Here is an 18357-nt window from a genome sequence, read left to right on the forward strand (position 1 = left end):
CTCGAGTTTCAATTTAATAAGATTAAAAAAATATATACCTTTTAAACCCCCCTCTGCCCTGACCACCCATCATTTTTAAACTACAACATTGATTCAGACAATTGTTTTAAGAGCTTGTTTTATTCTTTAAAAAAAAAAAAAGACAAGGTCCAAGTTTTTGGACAACCCACCCTCACCCTATTCCCCCCCCCAGCTGGCCCAGCTCCACTAAACAACCAGCAAAGAAAAATAGCAATATGAACAATTGATAATATACACCCCATATACAGCAAAACATAGTGGTCTACCAGAACGTTACCGATAATACGCAACCTCTAACGAGGCTTCAAAAGTCGCCACTGATAAGATTTTATTTCAACAGCAGCTGACGAGCAATGTCGGCTGTACGTGTTTTTTTTTTTTTTCTTTTTAACTCGTGTGGGTGGGCATCAAGTTGCTAAGGTGACAGCTGCCTTTTGCCTCCCCTCAGCCCAACATTCCTGAACGCCCACCTTTAAACCGATCCGACTTAAGTGCAAAATTTGGGAGGCACTGACACGCTTGCATTTCACACACTGAAATGAGTGATTCACTTTTAGCAGATGAGCGTGCAAAATGGTACAGCCTTGCTGATGGATCTTAATTTGGAATACTGTCCAAATTGCTTGAAGCTCACCTCATAGTGCATAATAAAGCCAGTAATAGCATGTGTGCGTGCGTGGGAAGCCGGTTGAGCATTTATCTGATATCCTTCATACGGCGAGCTAAGCTGGATATCAAGGACATCAAATCAACACTTAAACAGTTTTCCAATATGCGTGTGTCAGTGAGCCCAGCAGTGATAAGAGACAGCATGGAGAAAGTATCAGTGTGGAGCCCGCACGCTGTCATTTGAGGCTACAGACACGACTCCAAGTGTAGCTGCAGGTCCGTGCTGTCCAGGAAGTCAGCAGAGAAGACACTCGGCGGCGTGTGCGGAGCCAGCGGAGTCAGGCTGGTCCCCCCGTCCCCTCCTCCTCGTCCTCCTCCCCCCGCACCGCTGGAGCTCCCTACCATGGAGATGTCCAGCCAGTCCATGCTGTCCAGAGCGGCATCCCCAAAGTCCAGCCCCGTCGAGTGGGGTGAGAAGCCCAGGTCGGACGTGTCCATGGGGGAGGGCGAGTGGTCCAGGATGCTGCCGGTGCTCAGCATTTGGCTGTGGAGGTCGTCAATGAGCGTCAGGCTGCTGCCTGGCTCTACACCGAGCAGCGTGGAGCTGTCCAGGAAGTCCTCCAGGCGACCTCCGCCTGTGCAGGGCTCCCTTGGTGGGGCTGGTGGGGAGATGAGGGGAGAGGTAGGGGTGGGAGGAGAGAGGTGGAGAGGGGACGGCGGGGAGGTGGGCGAGGGTGGGTCCGAGTGGAGAGGGGCGAGCGACGGGTCCGGGTTGGCCTTAAAACCTGAGATCTCTTTTGGAAGACACAAAAGGAAAAGCGTTTTAGAAAATAAAAATAAAAATCTAGGGTGTGATTGCAATATTTTCCTACCTCCACTCTTGAGAAGGATGTCAAAGAGGTCATCCATCTGCTGAGAATTGACGCCATTTCCCTGCAGACACAAGAGACCATATTGTGAACGGCGTTCAAATGTAATAAAAAAAAAAATGTTAAATGTGCTTCATGATGCAACGACAACAAAAGATCGATGAAGTCAAAGTGACATGAGTGAAGTGGTCAGAAGAAGGTCGCGAAAGGAGCGAGGACGTACTTTGGAGCGCTTTTTCGGAAGAGAGGTGTTGGGTTTGGGGGAGGGAGGAGTAAACAGAGTGTGCCGGTCGTAAGGAGGACACACCCGCTCTGTCTGCCAGGATGGAATGATGGAAAGATGAGCGAAGGAGAAACAAAAGGGAAAAAGGCAACGAATGAGAGGAAGAACGAGGAGCACAGATGGAAACGGAGACGAGCGTGCCCCGTGCCGACGGTACCTTGAAGGAGAAGAGCAGGTTGCTTTGGCTTTCGCTATCCGACATGTCGTCGAAGAAAGGCTGCAGGTTGGGAGGGGCGGTGAAGCACGAGTTGGCCGGCGGGACGCCGTTGGTGTCCACGTGCAGCTCCGCTTTCGGTTCCTGGGGACAGCATGTGTCGATCAGCTGGATCTAAAGCTTACTTCGGTTATTTGGATCATAAAATGACACAATGATGGATGACTCGGTCATAATCGCCGTAGTCGCACCTTTTTGATTGGCTGGCTCACACCCTGGCTGTCTTTCTGCTCTTGTGATTGGCCGGCAATGCTGGGCAGCTTGCTTGGAGTGGACTGTAGTCTCTGTGGGAAACCAAAGACCATGAAGGACATCCCGCTCAATCATACGGAGTTATTCTGCTCCGTACCTGCAGCGTGACGCGTCCGTTGCTTTTGGCCTGCGTGGGCGCTCGGTGGTTCTGACCGTTGGTCGCGCTACTGGTGAGGGCGATCAAGTAGTGGTTGCCGTTGGTGTCGGTGACCAGCGTGCCGCCGGCTTTAAGGAGGTCTAACGAAATAGCCTGAGTGTGAATCTGAGTGCCCTTGGGTTGGTTGAAGACTGGCGCCACCTATGGTGGGGACAAACAACAACATGTGACTCATATTGTTAGTTGTGTAGGTGAAGCTAATCTGTGGGTGGGAGTGGACATGCTTGAGAACTTTTGCATGACTCATGATGGATGCTCACCTGCTGAGTGCTGACAGTGGCCGTCTGCTGTTTGTGCTGCTGCCGTTGCTGAGCCTTCAGCTGCTTCTTCTGCTGGCCTTGGCTAGCTGTAGGCTTCTGGATCTGCACTTGAACCCGCTTCAGCTGAACTGAGCTCTTGTGCTGCGTTTGGGTCTTCTTCGCTTGTTGCAGCTGATTCTGCTGGGCCAGTTTTTGCTGCGCCAACTTCTGCTGAGCCTGCAGCTGCTTCTGCTGCGTCTGCTGGATGATGAGCTGCTGGAGTTGTTGTTGCTGCTGCTGCTGGAGCAGGATTTTAGATTCCTTCTTGGGCTCGGGTTGCTTTTGAGGGTTGGACTTGGGTTCCGAAGTGTTACGCGAGTGCTTGAGGTGTTCCATTTGTTGGACTTGCAGTCGATTAATCTGCTGTAGTCTGAACAGAGTCTCCTGGGAGCACTGCATAGGTTGCGCCGCTCTTTTGCTTTGGGCTTCTTCCGTTACTCCCGTCATGGCTTCCTCTGTCTCAGCTTCCTGCTTCACCTTCGGCGGGCCATCAGGAAGCACGGGGGGTTCGATGGCCGAGGCTTTAATGAGTGTTGGAAGTTTGCCAATCGGAGATGGCGTTTTCTTATCAGCTACTTCCCGCTCTGCTGCCACGCCTCCCGTCATCTTTCCCAGCTCGAGCTGAGATCTGAGAGTCTCCACCAGCCTCTGTTTCTGCCTCAGCATCCGGGTCAGCTCCTCAATCTGCTTATCCTTCTCCTGCAGCATTTGATCTTTGTCCATAGAGGACGAGTCCATGGCTACCACAGAGAAAGGCTCCAAGGGCTTAACCGTGCCGGGTGAAGATCTGTGGAGGCTGCATGAGCTCTTGCCTTCTTCTTTGGGCTGACTGAGCGGTAGGGAAAGAGGGGAGTTGTTGGATGGTTGCTGGGGAGCAGGATGGATGGTTAGCTGAGTCAGGGGAGAGCTCACCTGAAGAAAAAAAATAAGGTGTTTGGGAAAAGCCTGAGTGACAATTTTTATGTGAGTGATGCAGTGCTCACCATCTCCCCAAACATGTCTCCATTACAGCTGGTTTCATCTGGACTCAGCCCCGCTAATGAGCGTTCAGATGGCGAAGGAGACACAGGCGGGCTGGAGCTGGTGCTTCCAAAACGCACGACTCGACCGGGAAAAGCCTGAGCCAGCGGGGACAGAGCCACCTTGAATCCTCCTTCAACCTGTTGCTGATCGCTGCCTGCGGCCGGAGCGCTGTTAGCTGCAGTGGCTGCGCTTTGATGGATGGGTTGCGATGCGCCATTTTTCAAGACCGCAGGGCCGGCGTTTTGCTCTTGGTAGTGGCGGAGCCTCTCGATTAGATCGTTTTTGGTGCCAGAGACGGTCAAACCTCGCAACTTCAGTTCCTGTTTTAACTCAGCGACCTGGAACAAAAAATATATAATTTTTTTAAACATTATTGCTGTGCAGTGGTGTCGAACTGCTCTGACTCATACTGGGAAGTGTTTATCAATTATATTGCTGAACTAGTTCATTATTAACCTTGAAACTATCATAAACCAAGAACTAACTGCCTGTACGTTCGACATTGTCATTATTTACTTTGAACTCATCCAAGTTGGCGGGCAAAGTGGTGGGTTTGGCCGCTCCCATTGTCGGTTGGCGTGCATTTCCGCTCGTTGGGGTTAAGGTGGCGATGGGGGTCGTGGGAATAGTGCGAGTTGGGGAAGGGCTGGGGTTCGTCGGGAGGGGCTGCTCCGGCGCTGGCCTGAGGGCGGACATAAAAGCAGATGACCTTCCCGTCCCATGTAATGCTACAACCTGTCTTGAATAAGGCTCCTTGAGACTCACTTTGGAGGCGCAGGTAGGATGGTGTGGTAATTGTAGTGCTGTTGTTGCTGGTTCAGAATCTGTAGCTGTAAGAAGAGCTGCTGTTGCTGGAGGAGTTTGGCGTAGGACGAGTCCATCAGAGGCGGACGCTCTTTGTCCGCCTTCTGGTCCGGAGGGATGTACTGATGGTACTTGAGCTTCTTCACCTGCAAGTCATGAAAATGATAAGTAGGAAGAATTTTTTTTTTAGCCTTGTTTAAAGAGAAACATGTTAGCTTACCTTGGGTTTGTTGTCCTTTGCTTTTTTGGATCTCAGCGGGGGACGGTCGGAACTCGTCTTAGTGTGAGACTGTGGTCAGAAATGTTATTTAGTAAGAGACTGAATTTTATGTTGATTAGAGTTCCCACACACATAGATTGTCATTAGTGAATATTTCAAAATTCACCTTGAGCTGCGCAAAGGGTGAGCGGGAGGTTACTGTAGTCCCGTTTGCCAATTTGAGGGGAGGAGGCGAATCTGAGGCCTTTACCACAGGAGTAGGAGGAGGCTGTGGCGTGGGTTGCGTAACAACCTAGAAAAAAAACGAAAAAAAAATCACGTATTAGATTCAAACACACACATTCAACTTCATAGTATTCTTCGACAGAACCTGTGTGGGGGACATGTCTCCATTCTGGGCGAGCATCTCGGAGGGCGATGGCTGCGGGACGTTACTCAGAGGAGAATCGTGATTGGCGAGCTGGTCGGGTGACAGCGCATCGCTGCTATCTTCGTCCAATGAGGAGCTCTCTCCACCAGCTCCCTTTGGAGATTCTAAGACAGACCAAATACATCCAGCGGTGTCATCAACAGAAACGGCTAACGCTACTCTTTAACATATTGCAAAAAAGGACACCGTGTTTGCACATTGCTATTGTGACATTCCTCTTGTGTTGTGTAATATTTATTATCAAGTGGGACAAATATAAGAGGAAATATTTTTTGATAATTCAAAATACCAGTAAAATGTATAGAAAAAAGAAAACATGTATGGAGAAATAGTTACCAAGTGGCGAGTGCTGATCAGAAAAAAAAGTATGGGGGGGGATAAAAAAAAAAAAAAAAAAAAAGGAGAAATAGTTACCAGGTGGCGAGTGCTGATCAGGGCAGACAGACAGGATGTTCTTGTGTACCAGTTCGATGGGACCCGGTCTGTGCGAGATCTTATCGTTGAGATCGTCGGCGAGTCGAGCTCTCTTCAGCTGCAACTGCTTGGCCTGCAGGGAGGGCTCCGCTGACGTCTCTGCATACACGGGACAACGATTCTTTCTTTCTCATTTGACTTCAATGTGTTTGTGCAATTATGAAACAGGAGTATTATAAAGTTGTTTGAAAATAAAATGACAGACACGCACCCTCCAAAATGTGCATCCTGACCAGCTCAGAGCGCTCGGGACGACTTCGGATCTTCCTCTTGAGATAGTCTTCAGTCTGTAGAAAAAAAAAAGCACACGAGTCATCACAGTGATGATGACATTGGTTATTTCACAGGCCTTTTTTTTTTTGGGAGGGGGTGCATAAGGTTTACAACAATGGTGAATTACTTTAGATTAACTCACCCTTGCACGCTCCAGACTCCGCCGCTGCTCATGAAAGGCTGCCGGGCTTTTTAGCGCTAGAGTGGAATAAATAAATGTAATAGAAATTGAGAACTGTTCTCGTTCAGCGAGTGGCAAGTGTGACAAAACTGCTAATGGCTAAAGCGGCTGCAGAGAGGGGAAGGTCAGAATTGTTATTCGGAACCACGCGCCGATAATGACGAGGCGGCGTGTGGAGGGCCATAAGCACAACCTTTACTGTTATTAGCCGAGGGAAACACAATGCCATCAAATGATTGTTGGGATTAAACAAAATCTGCATGGTTAAGTAGCAACACACTCGGCAGCTAAGGTGAAATTGAAAACAAAAATTCTTCTGATTAACCGAGCAGTATGCGTTTAGGGAAGGATATTGAAAAGACTGGCAGTTGGGTGTGTTGAAAGCAAGCTATCGTCTGATTGGTCAAGGGACTGGTGAAATCCATGCCCCGGGGACACGCACGGTGTCGACATTCTGACCACGAGACGACACCCGGCGTTTGAGGACGGGAGACATTCCTCGTGTCACGACCACTGACGTTCAAAGAGGGGCCACATAGCGAGCGTGATGTAACCGAAGCATCGACGTCACCACGCATAGCGATGTTATTTGTGACCCCATATAACATGGAATCGGGTGTTGAAATTTCCAGAAAATTACGGTCGGGAAGTCTCTACGCGCACATACCGATGTATTTCCACTCGGACAACTTAATGGGATTGGCAGTGAGCCTTGTGACATTAAATGGCTGCGGATAGATTTACGAAAGCTACTCAAGAGACAGAAAATAATAAAGACACTACAGTGCATTTTCTACGTTGGCTCGGCTTCAATGCACTTTTATTTTCTATCTGCGTGCTCTCGACTTGTACATTCCCTAAAACTCCACGCTACTTTTTGTTTTTAACCTCAACTTACTCTTACTGATGTGCAAAACTGTGAAACAGGAAGTTGGATGCACCAGAAGAGGAAGCTGCTCTTTTTGATAACATATGTGCAGAACTTGAATGAGACCAGCTCTAAATTTAACACACGATTAGGGGCTGATTAATTTTTTTTTGTTAAATGCATTCTATAGTCTGCTTTGTCACGAGCAACTTTTGAATGGGCAACCTAAAACTTGTTCTATCCGGTTTCTGTCATCCGGTTATTATGGTTGGCAAATACGATATTGAACAGATGGAACACTTACGTGGCATGATCCCTTGACTGACCAGCTCCTCTCGCGTGCGTCTCTGTTGGAGTTTGAGCTGGAGGACTGCATGGAGACAGCGGAGGTGAAGGGAGGACAGAAGGGGAAATTAGAGTTGGTGGGTAAAATGATGACAAAAAATAAAATAAAAATACTGTTTCTTATTATCTTGCTGATCCAGAGTCCATTGTCCAAATTGACTACATGAATCCACATACAAGTCAAGATGTTCTAGCAGTTAGCTCTCCCTCCACTTAACCCCCGTATTTGTGAGTTTTTTTTTTTTTAAGCGACAAAAGAGGCGGGTAGAAGGAGCACATGAGTAATGTACAACACACTTCCTCTTTCTCACCAATTTTTTTTTTCTCCATGCGCATAGGCGGGTGAACAATTAACACCATTAGACGATACAACAAAACAAGATCAATCGAGAAAAAAAAATACAAAACAACAAACACTTTGGAAGACATTTTTCGCCAAACAAGAGTGAAGTTGATTGCGCCATCTTTTTTAAACAGGAAGCACTTGTTACATAACACGACAGGCGGAAAGACTTTTAGAGAACAAGACCGAGGAGAACACCAGTTAGACACTGATTATGCTAGACAGTGAAATTTAAATAATATATATGTACTATACATATATATAGCTGAGAAGTTACGCATGTGTGTGAAGTTGAACATACCGCCGAGGCTAGCAAGCATACTTTTATCATCTGTTATTGCCTGCCAATACGAGGACAAGCAGCACCTGTTACTGCCGCGCTCTGTTATGACAAACGTCTGGCCGGCAACACTGCACATGAAAATGTCCTCCCTCAACTTTAAAGCGTCTGTTTTATTTACACGTTGCCTCTTAAAGGACGAGAGAAGCGTATGAGAGTCTCCCCTTTTAAGTAATAACACGTCAGGTCACTAATGTAAACACAGGCATACGCGTTCAGGTATGCTGTCTGTAATGGCGGAGGAGCTCAAGAGATTAATTCTCCCTAAGACGTAAACACAAAAAACTCACGTGCTGCCCAAGTGTGCCACGGACGAGGACACTGAATTAAGAGAAGGCCGCCATGCAAATTGGCACTAGCCAGGATTAAGTTTATTCTGGGACTGAGAACCTTTCCCATGACTCCATCTTGGCATCTCACTGCTGCCTTTACTCGCTTTCGCACACACACTAAACACTCCAATTAATAACTGAATGACTATTTGTTGATCCATTCTGTGTCACTTGTACTCGAACTGAACACCATAAACAGCCACGCAGAGTTCGCTGTCCTTTCACATCATTTTTCACTTTGACTTGCTCGGTATGTTCACACAGCCAATGATGATATTCATATTTACACAATACTAGGTATGAGTGTCGTTATGGTTAATTTAAGATATTAGAGAAAGAGGATGTGGGCTTGGGTTATCTAGCACAATTTTTTATTTACTAAATGTCCAGTGCATGTCTATCGTGTGGGAATGGGCACATTGATGCAAAAACCCAGCTGTTCCGCTGAGGTTAAAGTTAGCATTGGCGTCAAAATGATCTATTTAAAAATGCTGTGCGCAACACTTTGCACCGAGCAAAAAAAAAAAAAAAAAAAGTTGACCACACTATTGGCACGGTTCTAAGCAGGCAATATATTCAGATTCTTCCAGTGGCCTCACACTATTCCATTCATCTGTGAAAGGCACCATTAATTAAAGTCGTGTAGCAGCCAAGAAAGTCAAGTTGAAGACAGTACGGATACAAAGATGGATGGTCTATTTTATTATCCTCTAAAGTCCCACATTTTATTAAGGATTTGGCTCAGTTTTCAAAATTAATTGATTATTCTGCAACTAATTGCTAAAGGACTAAATTAGTTTCAATAGGGTTCATGAAGTACATCATGTGAAATTGCTTATTGGTGCTTTTTAAATCACTAAATACACTTTAAGGCAAAATATTTGATCCGATTAATTAATGGAATAATTGACAGATTAATCGATTTTAAAAATATTCGAACGTGACAGCCTTTTATTATTTTCCAATTTCAAAAGTTATGAAGGGTCCCCTAATAAATTGGATTAACATTTTACAACCACTTTATACTGCAATCGTATCTGTTGTGCATTGATCGTTTGACGGAAAACTAAATGTATACAGACAAAAAAAAAGTATTTGCGGGGATATAGTATGACATAGCACTTCTTGCAACCATAACTTATCTCTAGCTAACTCAGCTTTAACTATTTATATCAAGCAAATAGAGTAACTAATACGAAGACTGTAGACCGAGCGGCATAAACACAAATCAGATCGGATGTCCTGCGCCTCTACTGACCGCATGCTGCGATGGCTTGCCCACCTTCTTTCAGGCTATGATAGACATGTCTATCATGATCTGTCCTCAATCCTGCCTTGTCCATGTCACTGCCCATTGGTGGAGAACCCAACGGGGAGTGTTCAAAGGACAGGCAATGGTTGGTGTCCAGCATAATCATTGAGAATGATGGAAATCAGTTTGTGGTAGTGGCAAACATTTAACTTCAAGGTCCTCTTCTTTGATTTGACAAACTCGCCCAGTTGTTCCTGTAATGAGCAGTCTTTTTCTTGAGGGGGGAAAATATGAGCCAAAATATTCTCTAGAGGTCCACAGCTATGCAGGGCAGATTTCTAAAAATGAAAAGGAGAAAGGCTGCCTCTCCTCTTTCACTGCGTCGCTTCTCTATCAGTATAATCGATTGGTCTGCCTCAACGTCCCACGCCTTGATTCCCACTCTCTTCTCCGCAGTGGCGGCCGGCGAGTCACGACAACGTTGCTATGTGAATCTTCTCCCCCCCCCCCCCCGAAGGATGTAGAAAGAAATCCACAGGGCGATTCGTGGGCAGGAAAAACAAGCCGTGGGAGGAAGCGGAACGAGGGCCAGTGGCGGACGAAGAGAGGACAGCAGTGAGCTGAGCAGTGAGTGCCCAGTGAGACGCTGCTGTGGTTGCAGCTCCTCCTGTATCTCAAGCGAGCACGGACACACATGCAGTAATGCGCGCGCACACACACACAAAGGCAGGGAGTGTTGCCGATAAAGTTCTCCTGCTCAGCTGTTGCCATTCATTCACTGCTACAAGCAGAGGCAGGCTGCCACTTACATACTAAGTCTTCATGTTGAGGGGCAATCTGAAATTTCCCCAAAATATGTCAAATTCGGTTGACAATATTTGTTGTAAAATGCAAGTGATAAATTAGACAATTAATGGTAAGAGCTGCATTTGTAAAACTGCTGGTAAAGTTCAAGACTACAGAACATGGAAGCTAATGCTTCCTGGTATTATTTATAAAAAATAAATAAAAAAATCAGCCTGCATTCCAGTTTCACCGACAAAGAGCTCGTGAGTTTTGTTGGAGGCTGCCGGTAAATTGCCCCCCCTACATACTCTCCACGCTCAACTGTTTTAAATAGCATGACCAGCTGGCAGTAAGAGGGGGGCTATATTCAGCGAGGGATCACCTCTGCACTCAAAGGCTAAGGTTACTTTCAGGAAAACATACACACAAACTTAAAGCTCCATATTCTTAGAATGAATAAACGTTTGCTGAACCACAACAACACTTCAAATTTACTATTTTGTATGCAGCACAAAGCCGACTAGTGATTCAGAACATCCTCATCGGACAGGAACGCAGGCCTAAACCCAAAACAAACGAGAATATCTCACAAAAACAACTCAATGATTCAAGTTGACCTGCTCACAGTCTGGACAGCAGACACACAAAGGGATGACAACACATAACGGGACTCGGAAGTAGTGGGCGGAGCAATCTAAACAACGTGGAACTCATCGATTACGTCGCAAGTGACATCATTCGAAGACAACACTTGCGTAATAGTTCCGTTTGTGTTGTGGGAATGATTCTTTGACTCAGATGACCGCAGCTGTAAAATGCTAAGCTAACATTAGCATTTGTGTTTACTTCTTGCCAGATATATGCAAATATTTGGACTCTTTGGCGATAACGAAGATGCTCGATCATAGAACGAGCCGCAGTTCTCGTTCTCCTCCCTAGTTTGTTTGTGTAGCTCATTTAAGGGTTTACTCCCATGTGGCTTCCGCAGTTTCTCATGGAACTATTTAGAAGGGGGAAAACTAACAAGCCCGAACCAAGTCAGAATCGCAATGATCCGAGTAATAACGACCAAATTTGAGTTGTATTTAAATGCGGTTTGAATACAATTTAATAGTCAAAAGTTAGCTGTGACAAAAGTGATCATAGTTCAGACTTTGAAAACATTCCACGCAAAGTATTTGGCCTTGGACTTTATCATTCGTCCTTCATTGAATTACATCACAAAAAGAAAGACACACACTTTCAACATCAAGTCTGATGGACTTCCTGTGGATTCATAAATGAAAAACAAAGTCCATCCCCCTCAGATTTCAAAAGGTCATTTTAACCGAGAACTCTTGGGAGGAAGAACAGTCTACTACAACTTATGTGTAGTGTGATAAGTGACTCATTGCATTGTAATTCCTTGGCAAATAGTCCCGAGTTGATAAGATTAGGTATCGTGGAATCTGAAACTATTCTAAAGCGGGTAACACATTACCCATTTTTGTTCATCACTTCCTGTGCAAGTATTACAAAACTTATTAGAGAAATCACGAAAAGTAATAAACCCAAACAAGCAAGCCTGGTGGAACGCAACTGTGCAATGTGGGGACACACACATGAGCGCAAAGAACACTTGGCAATTGAAGCCACCCGAGTCCTGGCAATTTTTGTTGAGTCCTGGAAACTTTGAGTTCTTTGTATAACAGGCTGCAGTTGCACCCTCCACTTTGTCACATCTCATCCATAAAAGCAGTCCAAACTGAGGTCTAATTGTACACTGTTGAAGGACTTTGCAGAGGTCTAGGAGAACACAAGTGCTGAATGAAATCCAGCGAGGCAAGGGCCAGCTTGGCAGCTGTTCCTACATAATAACATGAACCTTCACTGTACACCAGGCAAGGACTGAGCGAGATTAAGCCGTTGTGAGCACATGGGAAATTCGCTAAGGAAGAAAGAACGCCGGCAAGAGTTGAGTTGGTCACAAGCCGTTACGTAATCCCAACATTTGAAAGTCATTTTCATTGTACCAAAGCCCCCCTAACCTCCTGGCCTACTTGCGGAGGAACTTTGCTTGCTCTTTTTTCCTCCAGTTCAGTCTCACTAGGGTTGAGAAAGGTGGCTACTGCTAATTAGAGAACAAAAAAGTACAGACGGCAATTGTACTACACAGTTTGGGAAAAAAAAAGTGCCTTTGTTTTGAAAGTTTTTTTTCATCAAGTTGCTCCGTGCAGTCTTCCTATTTCTATCCCTGCCCTTAACATCTAATAAAAACCTGCACACTGACTTATTTGACTGAACCCAATGACCGGATCATAATTAGACACAGACCTTTAATACTAGCACGCGTTTCTATTTTTTGTTTAAGGGTCAAACACAGAACACTGGTTGAGCATTAATTTGTTCAGATTTTGAAACATGTTTTGCATTGTTTTCGCAGTAGTCGATATAGGATTTTCACAATTGAGTGAGTGAATCACTCAAAAAAAACAGCAGGAGCGCGGTTGAGTGAACTCTGTGTTGATGCTAAGTGCGCCGTGCTTGCGGTTTGCAGGTGAGTCATACCGTAATGGCCGTTGTATAATTTAGAAACATGAGGAGGATTGGTGCGGAAGACAAGACACCAAGACACAAACATTTGTGTAAAAGGTGTTACAGGATTTGTGGAGGAGCTAACCCAATTAAAAAAAAAAATGGGTGTGGCACAACATACTGAAAAATCTTTTTCAATACTTGTCTAGACAAGTGCACAAATTAGCTAGCAAGTGTGTTTTAGCTAATAATAACTTTTGTCGTGCAACATATGGAAGTCATTTCCAAGTCTTGGTCAAACACTGAATAATTCAGCATATGATGCCGCATGATTTTGTAAACCCGCAAGGCGATTGTTAAGTGTGTGTTATTTCCCGGCAGCATGAGTGGGCTTGTGTCTGTGGGTGTGCGTTTGCCATTGCTCCTGTTGCTCAAGCTGTAGGCAACACATCTGATTTTGGCTCATCCCTCATTATTGAAAAGGATTGGGTTTTTTTTTGGTTGCACAAATCAAAGTACACTGAAGGTATGCGTACTGTATGTGTGCAAGCTGCTTGTTGAAATACGACACCGTCAAGACAGGTAGGTGCATGTCTGTGTTTCAAAAGTGACATGAGCTATGAAGAAGCCGCCTGAGGTTATGACTGGTCTATTAATGCAACTCATGACATTTTTGCCATGCTAAATCATATTTTGTCAAGACTAGAACTATTTTCCAAACCCATTTTTTTCCCCAGTCTGACCGAGTCCTGCGTGTGTCTCCGCTATTGGCAGCCTCCCCATCTGTTACATAACAATGTTTCCCTAAAACTGCTCTCGTCCAGGCTACTGAATCTTACTGAAGAATCTTACTGCACTCCAGCATGTTGCTGTTTTGCAATTTTAATGTGTGAGGATGAAACCCACCCAGCCCTCATTACCTAACATCCTCCCGTGTCATTGTCATTACGCAAAGGGTGGGGAGAAATCTGCAATCTGTATCTTGTCTTTGTTTACATGCCAGGATGATGTGGGCTACAGAGCAAACGGGTGAACTTTCAACATCAAGTCTTCCCTGGAACTGAGCACCGTGGTATTACGGATTCAAAATGAAACTCTTCTTTAAGGCAGTGGGAGGGGAAGGGGGGGCAGATGGGAAAAGTAAATTAAAATATCAGATTACGGCATACGCTGTATTGTAAGACGGAACAAACTGTTCTGAGGAAACTTATTAGGTCATGTCAATCCTCACTCTTTTAATTTGCCAACTAGTAGCCATAAAAAAGAACAAAATTCATAGATCGGTTCTCCAAAACAACAAAAACAGAAAGTCATTACTCCAAAATGCACGTTTGCATGCATGCACTCTCACCCCACCCCCTACTCGGGAAGTCCATTTAAATTAAATTTTGAAACATTGTTTTCCCAGAAAAATAACTGTCAATGACATTACCTGACAGGAGAGTCATATCCCTCTGGACCATGCCGAAAGGAAGCGTCACCCTCCCGGAGAGATTACCGCTTCATACTTCCAACACAGGCAGCGTAAACAATGTGCCGAGAGGAAACGTGTTTTAAAAAAAAAAAAAAGTGCACAGCTGTGTTGCAGAAAAGTCACATTCAATGCTGCACTCAGTTCCTCCACAGGTTGCACCTCACATTCCCATTCTGTGGGCTGTCTACAAGTGAGTGCATGTCCCGACAGAGAGGGCGTGTGTAGGTCGGAGTGGTTGACAAGGTCCACCAATCACTTTCCAGCTCTCAAGAGCTTCAAGTTTACTTATTTCCTCACACTGTCATTTACAAACAAAGCAAAAAAGATATTTATCTCTTTAGATGGAGTGAGGGGGGGTTCTTCTTAGCTTGGACACATTCTTGCTTTTTATTTTCCCTCACTCGTGTCCCTTCAGTTCCCTCTCGGCAGTTATGCAATAATGACATTTCAGACACCCCCCCACCCCTGCTCTCCTCCTGCTCGTCCTTCTTATAGCTTTGCAGTGTGCCGCACAGTCAGTCCTACACACTAAAAAGCTTCTTCACTTAGTAACTAATACAATGGCTGTCATCGCAGCAAACTAGAAGTTAACAGGATATGAGTATTTGTTTTTTCAGTCATGTTCTCGTGAGTTACACTTCTTATCATCTTCCTGGGAAAACACGTCACCTCTGTCTATAGACGCACAATACATCTTGCAGACTATGAATTATAAGTCTGAAGGCTATTGCATAACTCGGTGTGCGATATAAAGCTTTGATACGCTTTATGGGGGCATTCCGCTTTGTCACCCAGCCAACGCCACAGTATGCAGGCACACACGCCGCCTTAAAGCATCTTCAAGCGTGGTGACTTTCAGCTTGCTGCAACATGTCTGCTTTGCGCTAGAATGAAGTAATAAATAGTGAGAACAATGGGAGTGGCACCCGGAGGCCGTCTGATTTAGTGAAAATGGCCTTGGGACATTTCTTTGATGTACCTTCTGCTACATCTGCAAAATGTTATTGTATTCCCAGATTAAAAATTACAAAATCCCAGCAGTGGTGAGTAATTGTAGATGACGCTATTGTTGCTGGAACTCCTAAAATGTGGTCAATTATTGACAGATCGAACCCCGCAAATGACAAATATGCAATAGCAGCAGACCCGTATCGACAGGTACAAATCTGGATCAATGCAGAAAGACAATGGACAGTGGTAACCTAGCAGCATTCCATTGACGGGAATATCAGAGTGGATTTTTATACATATGAGACAAATATTTGTGGCCGTGGTCAACACTGAGATTAATCAAACTGCATGATCGTGAAATGTAACTCCAAATGTTTACCACAGAGGATACTTTGTAAACAAATAAATAATACACTCAACTACAGTTAAATAAATGTCAACAAAATCTTAACACTTTCAAGCCTAAATTTGCGAAATAAAAATATTATCCACTTACTTTCCTCTTGCTTGTACTGGTAAACCCCATTTTCTTTTATGATGTCACAAAGTCAATAAAGCCCCACCCCTTCACATTTGAATGATGCAGATCCTCCACAGGGGACAAATTTGCAAACATCTGATCTTACATTGGAAACCAATGACCCAACCTGAAAAGAAAACTACTTTGGCAGGTTTAAGGAATATCTTTGATTTATTCCCCTTCATTCCAATGACCTCACTCAGGCACTCACATGCACACACAAAGCTTGTCCCCCTCTCTTAGTTTAAACAACCTCCACGCTGAGGTAAACTGTCCACTGACAAATGAACAAGATGTACAAACACACTGACATTTACCTTTTTGGTTCTGGCAGCAGTCATTTTTTCCAAGCTGACTATTTTATCCAAACCTTTTAGAAGATTTTATTTGTAACATTCGAAACAAGAATTCTCCCCGTAGAGTACAATTTGTCTTTTAGCTATTTACTGAGTGTGGAGGACAACTCACCATTCTTGCGTTCCTGCAGCCGCAGCTCCTTCTGCGCAGGATGCAAGGACAGTTCCTGGAGCTCGCTAGTCACGGCCTCGCTTTGTGGGCTGTGGGACGAGACCCCCGCCCCCGTGACTTCCATGTTGTCGGCTTGTGGCTGCAGCATTTTCAGCCTGGCAGAGAGACCTGCGACAAAATACACTTAATTTCACGTTCTATCGCACTTCCATGTTATTCATGAGGTATGATAAAGTCAGATAATCTGTTTAGAAATGTTGCATAGATTTGAATTATTTTGTAGACTGAGAGATGGGGGGGCCACATTTCTCGCTGAGGGGAGAACAGATGTCTGATGACCTGTTGACAAAATGCGCTCCAAAGCTGAGCAGTTTTTGGCTCACGTCAAAACCTGAATGTCAGATTACGCTGTCAATTTGTCATGAAAACTGGTTACCCTTGAAATGATTGCCTACGACGTGAAGCCTCTTAATCAAATCCGTTTTGAAAAACAAAAACAGACAGGCTGAGTAATTGGACCCGCTGCGTTGTTGTTTGTTGATCGCTCTCTTGCGCTCTTAGCAAATATGCTAGCATCGGGGTCCTTGTGGGGGATTCCTGCACAGTGAGCCTGAAAACAAACATGCCGCTCTTGCTGTCTCACAATCAAATTCCAGCGCAAACATATTTGAATGGTAACCACACAATTGCGCTAAAGCTACAGTGGCAGCTTGTGTGTGTGTGTTTTTTTTTTAATGGTAGGGTATTCTTGGGCAGCATAGTGGATAAACCAGAAAAAGAACAACAAACATTCAAATGTATATAATAAAAAAAAGACAAAAAGTATGTAGGGGTTAACTGTTTTTCTGCTTATGCGTGTGTGCACACACCCAAACATCTCAGACATGTCTACACATTGACAGATATAAACAGAGACAAGTGTAGCCACATATTTTCAATTACTGGCATCAAGATAAGGAGTAAGGTTCTCGCTTGTCGAGTCACGAGCGGGAATCAGACTTACCAGATTCACTTTATCTTAAAAGGCTGAGCTTCCATTCCAGCAAGTCAAAGCTGTTAAAGATGATCCAGAGAAAAAAAGCATTACTTATGTCAATTATCTTGTTCCAATCCTATTTTAATGGGCATCCATTTTGTTTCTTTGCAATGTAAGAAATATATTAGAAACATCTTGTGGAATATTCAATGTTTAAACTATTAATACAAGCAACAATAATAATTTTAGGTACAGGATTAATATTTTTCACAGAAATGTAACTATTTGTAATCCATCTTGGTGCATATGACCACATATAACAGGGACTTAAAATACACAATAGCAATCAGATAAGAACTTTGAAAACTACCATAATCGCGTTAAATAGATCGCAAAACAAAGGTGACAACAAAAGTGGGCGAAAGAATCCACGTTGCAGGAGGCCTGCCCATAGTTGCCATGGGCGAGCAGCAAGTCTACAGCTGTCACCGACCAAAACAGACACACAAGCTACGCTATTGTTAGCTTGTCGGGTGAGAGTTAACCCCAGCTAATCAAAGACTGATCAAAAAACACAAGCACTATCATAACAACATGTACGTAGGGGGAAAAATCACTGTGCGATAATGAAACCGGTTCGGCGTCCACACTCGCCTCGTTAATCCAACCCAAGTTAGCAAAGCACTATTAGCATGCTTTGCATGTAATTCCTAGCTAACTGCTCACGGCGATTACGCAGTGGTTTCCGTAAATGAAGTTGTATTTATCAAAATGGCTGCGGTGCATTAAGTTGGTCATTTTTCTTACTTTTCATGCTCGCCAGTGGTTTGTTTTGTCTGCGAAGACTCAGCTCAGACACCTCCGCCGGTCGTTACCACTTCCTGATGACAAAGGAAACTTTAACCGGAAAACCCTCCTCTACGTGGTGGGACGCACCAAAACGCCTCTCCCAGTCGGCACCGCACTCCTGTGGGATTAAAACATGTTATAATGATCGCATGTTTTATACAATTTACTATGCGTTTTACTGTACTGATTTTTACTGAACTGTAAGCGTGGTTAACATCATTTGAACGCAT

At 44.6% G+C, this 18357-nt stretch overlaps 1 protein-coding gene across 6 annotated transcripts; it reads right to left on the reverse strand.

Moving 5' to 3' along the window:
• Window positions 1-125: 125 nt before the first annotated feature.
• Window positions 126-18249, reverse strand: mrtfab (myocardin related transcription factor Ab). 6 transcript variants are annotated; one of them, XM_049759466.2, is made up of 20 exons: window positions 18086-18249; window positions 17306-17355; window positions 16303-16470; window positions 7282-7347; window positions 6071-6126; window positions 5867-5942; window positions 5596-5754; window positions 5122-5285; window positions 4918-5043; window positions 4752-4820; window positions 4493-4677; window positions 4244-4409; window positions 3688-4065; window positions 2666-3616; window positions 2346-2546; window positions 2188-2280; window positions 1940-2080; window positions 1723-1815; window positions 1503-1563; window positions 126-1424 (listed from the first exon to the last, which is right to left on the reverse strand). In XM_049759466.2, the coding sequence occupies exons 3-20, from the start codon at window positions 16448-16450 to the stop codon at window positions 877-879; spliced, it is 3681 nt and encodes a 1226-aa protein (XP_049615423.1). In that variant the 5' UTR covers window positions 16451-16470; window positions 17306-17355; window positions 18086-18249; the 3' UTR covers window positions 126-876. The 6 variants fall into 6 exon arrangements, with proteins under 6 accessions (XP_049615423.1, XP_049615428.1, XP_049615422.1 ...); XM_049759471.2 differs by lacking the exons at window positions 16303-16470; window positions 17306-17355; window positions 18086-18249 and adding an exon at window positions 14322-16235; XM_049759465.2 differs by lacking the exons at window positions 16303-16470; window positions 17306-17355; window positions 18086-18249 and adding an exon at window positions 9596-10272.
• Window positions 18250-18357: the final 108 nt, after the last annotated feature.

The sequence above is a fragment of the Syngnathus scovelli genome, chromosome 21 (assembly GCF_024217435.2).
Source record: "Syngnathus scovelli strain Florida chromosome 21, RoL_Ssco_1.2, whole genome shotgun sequence".
NCBI lineage: Eukaryota > Metazoa > Chordata > Actinopteri > Syngnathiformes > Syngnathidae > Syngnathus > Syngnathus scovelli.